Source organism: Magallana gigas, chromosome 2 (assembly GCF_963853765.1).
Source record: "Magallana gigas chromosome 2, xbMagGiga1.1, whole genome shotgun sequence".
NCBI lineage: Eukaryota > Metazoa > Mollusca > Bivalvia > Ostreida > Ostreidae > Magallana > Magallana gigas.
In genome coordinates, this window is record NC_088854.1 from 35716323 (window position 1) to 35728498 (window position 12176).

At 32.5% G+C, this 12176-nt stretch overlaps 1 protein-coding gene across 2 annotated transcripts in view; it reads right to left on the bottom strand.

Annotated features, from left to right (window-relative positions):
- Positions 1 to 1078: 1078 nt before the first annotated feature.
- The window catches only part of LOC105320480 (BUD13 homolog), a 79341-nt gene continuing 68243 nt past the window's right edge, over positions 1079 to 12176 (bottom strand). For both annotated transcript variants that reach the window (XM_034447648.2, XM_034447649.2), the window contains 2 exons: positions 3355 to 3536; positions 1079 to 2039 (listed from right to left, as the gene is read on the bottom strand). In XM_034447648.2, the coding sequence (XP_034303539.2) occupies positions 1864 to 2039; positions 3355 to 3536 (358 nt within the window). In that variant the 3' untranslated portion in view covers positions 1079 to 1863. The remainder of the gene's footprint in view (positions 2040 to 3354; positions 3537 to 12176) is intronic.

Consider the following 12176-nt stretch of genomic DNA (forward strand, 5'->3'; position numbering starts at 1 on the left):
GCAGTGAAATTTTCTTAAAAATTTTAAAAAAGACATTCAGTATAACAAAATAAATAGTGCCTGTTTGGGAGGATAACAGTTGAAATTGACACCCCTCGAAAACCATTGTCAACCTCCGCTTCGCGTCGGTTGACAATGGTTTTCTCGGGGTGTCAATTTCAACTGTTACCCTCACAAACAGGCACTATTTATATAATATCATTTTGTATTACATGAAACAATATTTTATGTAATAGTGTATTATATGAAACAATATTATGTATTACAATGTAATATGATACAATACTATATTATATGACAAAATATCATATCATCAATTACAAAATGTTTGACACAGTATTACATTGTATCATATAATTTTATTTACAATATAACATTATATGATAAAATACTGTACCATATAATGGAAAAGTGTATCATATTATACAATATATATTATAAAATGTATCAATGCATTCAAGCATCAGTTTCATAAGACCCACCATCCATGCAAGTTTGGTAAAGCTCGGACCATTTATAACTAAGATTTAATTACCAGCAGGCAACTGCTTGAAAAATTTTAACCAACTCAAAAAACCTTTACCTCATTCAGCATGAGGACCAGTAGCAACTTAGAAATGGCTATCAAGGGGCACCTGCACCAAAAACTTTAACATGATCCGAAAACCTAATCCTCCAGCATCTGAAATTCATGGCCGAGATTAAGCATGATCCATGCAAGTTTTAGTGGTGAAGATAGGACAAGTATTTACTTAGATACAGAGCCTGCAACAAAAATCCATAATCGGGTCCTGACGCTGAAGCCGGGAGTATAGCATAAGCTCCGCCTCGTCCTCATCTCAGTGAGCTAAAAACATTTTTCTATTGAAACTGGAGTCAGTGTTTTGCATTGGTTGTCTGCAAGTACACAATCTAGTATTTTCAAAAACTATGGACTTTTGACAAGTCTGAAACACAGTTGGGACTTTCATCTTATTTTATGTTTTGACAGTACGAAAGATACAGTTGTGATTTACCTTTAACTAACTATAGCACCTTTCAGTTATCAAATATGAAACAAGAGAAAAGCTGTCCATGAGACAGAAATATGCAGGGTTTATTGTGAACAGTATCTATAATCCATTTTTCAACCCTGAATTGAAAAAAAATTACCTTTCCAGTTATGGGGTACTCTTATTGCAATTCTTTGCCAAAACATAACTTAATTTAACAGGTGGTATTTTTTTCATAAATTATCAAATATCAAATCCAAACTTATTTGCACATTTCTGATATACATGTACATGTATGTACAATTCATCTGCAAAACAACAACTTTCTATCTTAAAAAAAAGTAGTTATCCATACAATGAAGGTATACTATACGCAATATCATGCAAAAAAAATGACATTTTCCAAATAAAAAGTTCAACAGCTGGTCTCTTTTTCATTAATTATCAAAAATCAAATTCAAATTAATATGCATATCTCTAATAAATATACAATTGATCTGCAAAACAACAACTTCCTATCTTAATTTAGCAATGAAAAAACACATCCCTGTTAATATTCTAGTGATGGAACTTACAATCTATTAGATCTATCTAATATATATAAAATATAATAGTTATTGACTACCTTAAAAATTTAATCCCCCTTGTATTATATTAACAGACATGGACAGACAAATGAAAGTCATAGAAAAGGTGTTCAGAAAAACTCAAAAAGTAAACTAGTAATTCTGACACTTTGATTTATGAGAGATAAAATATCTAATACAAATAAATGTCTTCATACTATTTTTTAACATGTATTCCATATTGTCATTGCACATTGTGATACCAATAATAAATGTCACTTCCTGAACACAACATATACAAATGTTCACATATCTTCCACACTCCATTTGTATGCCATTAATTCTACAGCTTTTTTGTCTGATGTTTTTGCATATATTGATCGCTCAAATCCATTAGATCTGTCCACACCATCCCATCTATATCCAGCCATAATTCCAAATCGGTTCGGTGGTGGTGGAGGCCCTTTGTACTTTGGTAAAGCTGTATTTAAACGTTAAAAATTTAAAAAGTATTTAAACATTGATTGGGATTGGTATCAAGTATAATCGAGAACATTAGTTGTTATATTGAGATAGTAAGTCATTATAACAAGATGTTTAGTCATTATAATAAGATAATAAAGCATTATAAAGAGATAATAAGTTGTATGTGTGAGAAACTAAAACATTCTAACAATGTACTAAGTTGTTATAATGAGACAATATGTCGTAGGTATGAGATAATACTGCAGTATTTACAGAAACATATAACCCTCTCGTGTCGTAGTGTTGGCATGCAATATTTTCTCATAAAATATCACTTGTATATAACAGAAGAATTGACCTACAGGGGAGATCGATTTCCCGTAAAAAATCACTTTACAAACAAGAGTCCAACAGGCCTTAACGGTCACCGGAGTACCATAGCCCAACACAAACTTGTGGAGGAGTCTCATATATGCATTAAATTAAGTTTCATTCTGGAGTTAAAAAATTATAATATTGTAATGACGACCGCCTTCAAACTTGAATCTTTTTTGCTCTCAATCTGACTCCTATTTATTTCATTAACTACATTTACTCTCTCTCTCTCTCTCTCTCTCTCTCATTTTAAATAATATAGATTTTTATGTAAAGTATTTGATACAAGTAGCCTTAGTCAGAAAAAAATGAAATATTAATAACTCGTTATCATAGGAAGGTGACAAAAAAATCGTACGTGCTTTCGATCTTAGCAATAGGTATACCATCTATATTCGAACACAAAATAATGCATGTAGACATGGAATTCAGACATATTGGAAATCACATGTATCTGTGTATACATGTGTGAATAATGATTGCATAACAGTTTTTGTCTGTAACAGCACTCGTGCTTGGACCACGTGCCATGGGAAATTTTATAGAATGTTGAGACCTCTCTCTCTCTCTCTCTCTCTCTCTCTCTCTCTCTCTCTCAATAACTTATCCTAAAAATTGTGATTTAACAATCTGAATCTTAGCAATATAACGCGTTAGTTTCGCTAATAAACGCGTAACTTTCGCGAATTAATGCGAAAACATTATATAAATATTGTCATTTGATACAGAACCCCTATGAAGAAAAACGATTGAAAACAAACACATTTTAAGTTTTATATCATAGAATACTTATTATTCATTATTATTATAATATCCGATTTTTTGTAGTCACAAAAAATATATTCTTATTTTTCAAACATAAGAATTTTGTTGTCACTGTATAAAGCTGAAGGTTTGCAAAGCATATCATAAATGTAATACCCCATGTAAACTCTACTGGAGAGAAAAAAAGTCACCTTTCTTTTCTAAACCCTTTAACTTTTTCTTTTTTATAAAGGTAAGCATAGGATCATCAGCTCTCTCCTGATCTTTCAGCATGGTATCTAAATCTTGATCATCTTTTGAGCGGGCCAAAGGTTTGGTCATTTCATAAACATGATCTTCTAACCGAATTGCTTTTTCCTCCTTTTGCTTCATGCTATAATAAAAAAACAGCATTTAATAGACATTATAAAAAAGATATTAGGTTACCTACCATAAAATTTAAATGAACGGAAAATGATGGACTGTAAACTATACAGTTATTTTTTTGTGACTACCTTACAGTTACTTTTAGTTGAATGTCTATTTATCTATTGTTTTCTGTTGTAGCATGTTACTCTATATACATAATGTTTCAGTTTGTGCGTGCCTGTACGCCGTATACAACCCCTCACACAGGGGAGTCAATATTTCCAATAATAACAGTCAAAGCATCAACACATTTAAAAGTGCATATATTTTGAAAAATATCTTTTCAAAGGTCACACCTATATATCTGACATCCAACTGTAACTGTTTTTTATTACTCCCCACAATCATTTGACTTCAGCACTGTATACAACCCCTATTAACACAGGGAGTCAACAAAGAGTATGGGGGAGTGGATTCCAACTAATGGAGGAGTCAATTTTCCTTGCCTTGGAGACAGGAGTAATTTTGGTCTCACCTTTTGTAAGTATTTATATAAGTATTTCCAAAAACAAGATGCTAATAGGCCTTAACAATCACCCAAGTACCATAGCCCATACAAAAATTGTACAGGAGTCTCATAAATGAATTTAATTGAGTTTCTTCCCTGCCTGAATTCTTTTGGAAAGGACTCTTTATCCTGTAGTTAAATAGCACAAGATATATCGCCCATATCAGAGTGTATGACCTACTACTGAAAAGGTGCACAGCTTCCGTACTAAGTATTTTTTTCCCAGGTATGTTAACTATCAAAATGGGTTTTATGTTTATATGTTTTCATAGATTAACTAAAACAAGGTGGCTAGTATACTACTTATTACTTTACTATCAATAAGTCAACTTGTTTATTTTAAGAAATTTAAAAACTGTTTTTGTTTCAAATAAATATACTATAACTATTTTGATCATACAACTTCTTAATTACATTTTATTTAATGATTAATTACTAAATTATATGAACAAGTGAAGGAAGATAACTCCATTTTGAAGAAGCAATGGAAGATAACTCCATTAACTGTTATAATCCTCTTCCCTGATCTCCTTTCAAATGCTTTCACAATATTATATCGATAGCTTTGATGGACAGCTTCGTAATTTTTTTTCTAAACATGTGAATTAACTCATTTCTTTCATTGAAATTCCTAAGCAGAATAAAATAAGACAAATACATACCCCCCCCCCCCCCCCTTCCCAGCCATAACCCTTGCCTTGCATGCAGGTGAAATGAAATATTACTAAATTTTTTCTAAATATTCAGTTAGTTTTTATTTTGTGTTCTGTGCCTGTAGAGAAGATTTTTATACATTATGTGCATTAACACTATATGGCCATATTGCCCCCCCCCCCCCCACCCCTACTACCTGAGGCCAGGGGCCATGGATTTAACAATTTTGGTACAGGAGTTTGTGGACATCATAACCATGCATTCAGTTTTTTCGCCACATGTGTGGGAGTAAAGAAGATTTTCAAAGATTTAATACTTTTTTACTATATGACTAAATTGGTCACGCCCTAGGGCTAAAGCTCTGTCCCAGGGGTCATGAATTTCACAATTTAGGTAGACACACCTCACAGCCTTATTAGCATATTCGGAGCCTTTCTGATTTTTATATTAACGAAAAGCCAAAAGCCCCCAAGAACTCCTGAATACGTCATTCACGGGATTTTAACGAGACCTGCAGTTTGATCGAGACTCGTGCAAATTGAGAGAGGAGTTTAGATCAAAAAAATTTATGTTTATTCTATCAGCAAGCTTTTCAAATTATATAAAGTTGCAGAACAATTGTTTATCAATGTGCATTCTAAGTTTGGGGTGATTAGCCTTATCTCATTACTAATAAATATTGTTCAGCATGAAACCATCTGAACAGCAGTTTTTGATTTTGTCAACAATCTGAAACGTGCTAGGGGGTAGCCATGTATCGGTAAGCACATACTCACTTACATTGTAAAACTAGATAAATACCTTTTTAAAAACCTGCAATGCAATAATTCCACTGCATGTGTTACCAAAATGTTAATAAATAATGGTCGTTGTGAAATGTGACTTGAAAGACATGTTTTACTTTGAAATGTGTATGCAGGTGTATTATAGTCAGTTTTTACATATATTGGTACCTAGCATACGTTAAAAAAATATTGTATGTTTTTCCTAGAATATTGAGTTTGTGTCAGTCATGCTTTCAGTCATTTCCATACAGAATTTCCTTGACACGTACAATGTACACTGTACATGTTGTTTTGATACCTGTATCTCTTTTAAACTGTTAACTTTATGTCTTATTTATCTATTAACGATGAGAGTGTTTATGAATCAAGGGTCTGCATTTGTTATGTAATTATAACATTATACGATTGAGAGTATGAGTGAGAGAGATAGACTCTCAGAGAGAGAGAGAGAGAGAGAGAGAGAGAGAGAGAGAGAGAGTAATTACAGTGTACATGTAATTGTTATTGATTGCCTTGCTTCCATGAACCATATATATATTTCAATAATGCCTCATTGCACTAGAAATATTGCTGACAAAAGGAGAAAGATCAAGGAGAAAGATCATGGAGAGAGAGAAAGAGAAAGAAAGTATGAAAAGCCATAACAAATTTTATAGTTATATGTCATTTCCCACTTTAAAATGAGTTGTTATAGCTGTTATCATCATGATGGTAATGTTTTGACCTATGTCTCAGAAACTACATTTGCCCATAAAAAAGTGTAAACTAGGACATACCCTTTTGTTTTGATAATGACAGCATTTAGCTTTGTAATGATAGCTAGTGCATCTTTTTTCTTCTAATCTGCAGGTTTACCTGCGGCCTCCAGATGATCTTAAGATCAGGAATATAGAAAATATTGTCATTTTGATATTGCTAATGACCCTGTCAAGTCTGCTATAGTCCAGAAGGTACTTCTTTGTCATGTAATAAACTTACAACTTGTCCTCCATATTCATATATATTTGGTTTAAGCTGATTGAAAGCCAAGCAACATCATCTAAATAGCTACAATGTCTTGTGTAAAATGGAAAGGTTTGTATGGGCATATTGTTGCAAATCTGCATGATTATCTGTATTTGAAGTGGTGGGAACCTCTGAAAGGAATACCAGGAGTTTGAAAATATTATAAATTTAACGAGATGTGTTTTACACTCTCTGAGAAAATGGGATTTGCAAAAATCCCATGAATTTCTTCTGCTGGAAATATGTTTTTCAGATTAGTTTTTATAATAGACGCAATCTTATTTTGGTGTACATAGAATGTTGATAGTTGCAACTTATACAGACATTCATATGTTACATAAGTGTTTATGACTTTGATCTTTGTTCAATATATTTAATATCTTTCTGTCCACTGGAAATCTAAATATCTTTGAAGTTACACCATTGAAGTTACACATTCATTACATTTATCATGTGTGTGCAGAATTGATTGAGCCAGGTTTCCTGGTTTTGTCGTATAAGTGATACATTGTACTGCTTTAAAAAGTATATATCAGTTGTGTCTTACTGGAATATTAGTATATATTTCATTTGTAAAATCATTTGACAAATTTAAAGTGTTTTGCATGACTTAATTGTTTTTGGCTTTTACGGCTTTTAAGATTACTGAAAGTACATGCACATGATGCAACTATCTTTTGACGCTGTATATATAACAAAAAGAAACTGTCAGCTGGGTTTTTTTTGTGGCAAAATGATGTAATACATGTATATACAATATTAGAAAAGATTACATTGTTAGTAATAGCACATTCTTGAATATATAAGTATTTGATGAGTGCACAATGTTTGCAAAAATTACATGTAATTCTCTTAACACTTTATGTTTATTCTATTTTAGATTCCAAACCATGACATTAATGAATATTTCTTGAATGGAATGCATGAGGATTAGGATGGAACCTTATTCTGCCTTTTTACCAACTCACACCATCTTTTCAAGATTTATGGAGCCAACCACAGAAGAAACACGTCATTCATAACATTCTTATTTATGTTACATAACTTTACATGTTACTGGATGAATTGTTTCAACAATAAGTGTTCACATAATGAAAACCAAAAACTGTTTATCGAGTGCACTTATTTTGTATTTTTCCTACCCATCCATCTAACATATGTTTTTATATAACATATTCATATACATGTAACATTTTTGGAAACAGATTTTTTTTTAAAATTGAAATTTAGACTTACTATTTTATACAAGTTTTTTTTAATATACTCTTTTGTATACAAACAGAACAAAAATACTTAGTAACAATGGGAAATGGACATAATATATATAAAAGTGTCTGATAAATGTATAGGTCTTGTTCATGAATAGAAGAAATTGACAGAACAATATTCTGTTTTAGCCATCAAATACAAATATTATTATTTTTTAAGAATATTATTTAATCTAAATAAGATATAAAAGTTTTTTCCCCTTTATTCCAATGTTTGGAAACAAATCCAATATATGATTAAAATTGCTGTACAGTATTTCCTATTGATCCCTGTAATATATCACTTTAGTTTCTTGAACAGCATGTTTATTTTTATTTTTTTTTCTTAAAATGATGTATACAGGGTCATTAATTTATTTTCATTATATTCAACTAGACAAGTAGACCTTCTGCAACATTTTCATTGTTTAAATGGTATGGAGTTTTATTTAATTACCTTTCATATGAAAAATGACATCTAAATCTTTTAAAATTGCTGTACACTTTATTTATGTTGAACTTTGTGTCTATTAGTATTATGATTTTTTTTAGAATGATATATGTAATTTCATTAATTTATTTTTCATTTTAAGAAAATTCATTTAAGGTCAGATGACACGTTCCTCAATTTTAGATAACTATTCCAGGAATTTGTTAATGGTTTACTACTACTTTGACAAGCTTTCTTGCAAAAAATTACGGTACCTTACCAGGCATTTCTGCAAAATACTAGAGTATGCAATTTTCTATATAATCTTCTTGAAAATACACTGAATTGCTGATATAAAAATAAATACATCTACAGCACAGCAAAATTCACTAAATTAGAACTATATCTCCGCCGGGGCGGGGCTTTGAACTCACGACCTCTAGAATCTATACGTATCTGGCAGTGAGCGGCCACGGTTCTAACCACTCGACCATCTAGACATATAACAAAATCCAAGTAAATTTTTATCTTTTTTAAAGTAATTATAAAATTAATATTTTTTATTGGAACTCTTTATTACGAGGAGATACAAAAAAGATTCTTGAGGAACATGTCGTCTGACCTTAAAAAAAGATCTCTTACACATACCATTTAACCTTTCAAAGTTGCTATGTGGGAGATTCTCCCCCTTACCAACTTGGCTAAGGGGGAGATTTTGCGTAAACGACGTTTTTTCACGTGAAATGCAAATATATATATATAAATACTGTTAGATACCTTATATTACCATTGTAATTAATGCAGTTGCAATCATTTTAAATTTTATCATTTCTATGACTACCAGTGTGCAATTACAACTTGTGTTGCTGTACAAGTTCAGAAAACTATTATTTTGTTTGCATGGTACAATACAAGAAGTCAATATAGTGCCACTTTTTATATTAAGTCTTTCTATTGTTCAGTATTGAACCATCACTGCATGCTGACATCTAGGGTAAACACAGAAAATTTATTTTGCCTATTTTGAATTTGCAGTGAAACCCAGTTAAGAAAATACCAGAAAATAATATTCATTAAAATTATTTTTTGCCTTATATATAGGATAGATTCACTGGCGTCGGAAGCAAATTGAAAGTGGGGGGGCTAGACTAATCCTGAAATATTGAGAAAAAAGTAATTCCCAAAATCATGGAAATCCTAATCCGTGGGGGGGGGGGGGGGGGGGGGGGGGGGGGGGGGAGTATACCTATACTTCCCGTAAAAAAAAAATTACTGACCCAAATTTTTTTTCTCTCCAAATATCATGAAATTCCTAATCCGTGGGGGGGGGGGAGTAGTGTCCTTGTGAATCCAACTTTTCAATCTTTCAAGGTAAATTTAGAATCATTTCCTGCGAGAAAAAGTGGGGGGGGCTGAACCCTCTATTATGCTATGTTTCTAATGGTAAGGTATAAATTTGCAAAAAAAGTGGGGGGGCTAAGCCCCCCCTAGCCCCCCCGGTTCCGACGCCTATGAGATTTTTAATTCACAAAACAATTTTAACATGTATTTCTCCAGTATCATTTAAAAATGATCTCTGTTGTAATGTCTATAGCATCCCTGTAATTCATAGTACCGTTACTATAAACTTTAAAAACTCTTGTGAAATGCTTTTACACTTTTTCCTCGAGCTTCACTTTATTGGTAGCTTGTATGACACTCAGTGTTCCAAACTCACTTTGATTTTTACCGACCCTGCTGGCCAGACAGAATTAGTCACGACTCACTGCACGTGGCTTGGGTGCTTTACCTGTGCACCTGTTAAGTTACACCACTGGCTGTTACTGTTTTCTTTGGTGTTACAGAGTAAATTCAAGATGTTTTAAGCTTTCACTTATTTTTTTACTGTGGAATCATTTAATTTCGTGGGGGCCAATTTTCGAGGATTGTGGGTTTTTTGCTTGTTCGTGGGGATCTAATTTCGTGGATGAGTCAGTTTTCAGTTTCAGTAGGTAAACCAAACCTTTTATGATTACTTTTCATTGAGGATCTAAATTCATGGGTGAGAGCTACCCACAAATACCACGAAAATTGAGCCACCACGAATTCTAATGATTCCACAGTATAAGGCCTATGCATAACTAAATACATAACTGAGTTAAGTAAAATCCAGAAGTAATCATTAAAAGAAAACTGGGCTATAACATGTCATACTATGATCACGGTAGACAGTACTTGGATGGATTTTGATATATTCAAGCTACACAGCATCTTTTTGAGTCACAAAATCAGAGGAAACCCGCAGTGGATGTTGAAATTTGCATGTACAGATTCGGCATTTGGGGGGGGGTATGGGGGAGACAAATACGATTACGGGAGAAAGGTTGCATCTTAGATTTTTAAGCCGTTTTGCGGGAGTCTCCCGCGCAATGCAGGAGGGTTAACAGGTATGCTTACAACCTGTGTATTTTTTTTTCAATTTACATAATACAGTGTATTAATTGAATATAGTTGTGTAGATTTATACATGTACCTACAAGTAATATAAATTTAATATTCACCAGGTACATGTACCAGCCTACTATATTTGATAAATAAATGTACTTCTTCCATGCATTTTTCATGCCTTTACTCACTGTTGTATGTATTATGTATAATTAAAATTCTCTGAAAACTTTTCTAAATTTATTTATTTCAATAAGATTAAGAAACGTTTTCAAGAGTTGTCTCTCTTAAAGACAATAATGAATGCTCCCCAGGGTTCATGACCCTGAATATTGAGTAGGCTGTGGTGTGTAGAGGAGTCCGTGGACATCATAACCATGCACTCAGTTTTATTCAAATACTAGACTTTGACCCGTACTTGCACGGGTTGACATTGCATATTATGTATGTCGGGCATTTACGAAATAGATACATCATTTGCACACCATGTTGACATTCAGAATTGGAATTTTTCAAATTAAACACACAATCGGATCATCACTCATTGTTCCGATTGATTTAACGCACCGAGTTAGAGTTATCTCCCGTATTTTCTTTCATACACAGAGTATTAAGCAAATTTTAAATAAAAATTTACATGTACTTGTATCATCGTTTTTGAGTTTATCCATGCAAATGTGATATTGTGGAAACATAAACTAAAGAGCATCCTGTGATTTGGCGTGAATGTAATGCGCATGCGCAAGATTGTAAAATACAAAAAATTTAGACGATTTTCAAATTTTTTAAAGGAATTTTCATTGATTATTAATAAGCGAAGCCTAATTGAGAAAAAATAAAAACAAATTGGTAATCTCCAAGTACCCATGATGTTAAAAATATATAAAACAAAAGACAGTACTCTTCCAAATTCTCAATATTAAAGCCCCAAAATTTTAGTCTTTTATTTTAATATAGTAGTTTATGGAAACATACACTATAAAGAGCATCCCGTGATTTAGCGTGAATGTAATGCACGTGCGCAAGATTGTAAAATACGAACAATTCAGACAATTTCTGGATTTTTTAAAGGAATTTTCGTTGATTATTAATTAGCGAAGCCTAATTGAGAAAAAATAAAAACAAATTGGTAATCTCCAAGTACCAATGATGTTAAAAATATATAAAACAAAAGACAGTACTCTTCCGATTTCGATTAAAGCCAAAAAATTTGAGTCTATTATTTTAATATAGTAGTATAGATAAATGGGAGTAGAGAAGTAGATTTTCTAAGATTAAATACATACTCATTATATGGCCACAGTGGCCTTACCCTACAGCCTGAACTCCTGACCAAAGGGCCATCGATTTCACGATTTTGGTAGAGGGCTTCATGGACATCATAACCATGTGTAGAAGTAGAGGAGAAGATTTTTGAAAATTTTGGTTTTTTTGGCATATTTTGCCCCTATGTGGCCCCCTGGGGGAGGTAGAGCCATGGATTTTAAAATTTAGATTCCTCTTACCATAGAGATGCTTCACACTTAAAATGGTATCAATTGGTCATGTAGTT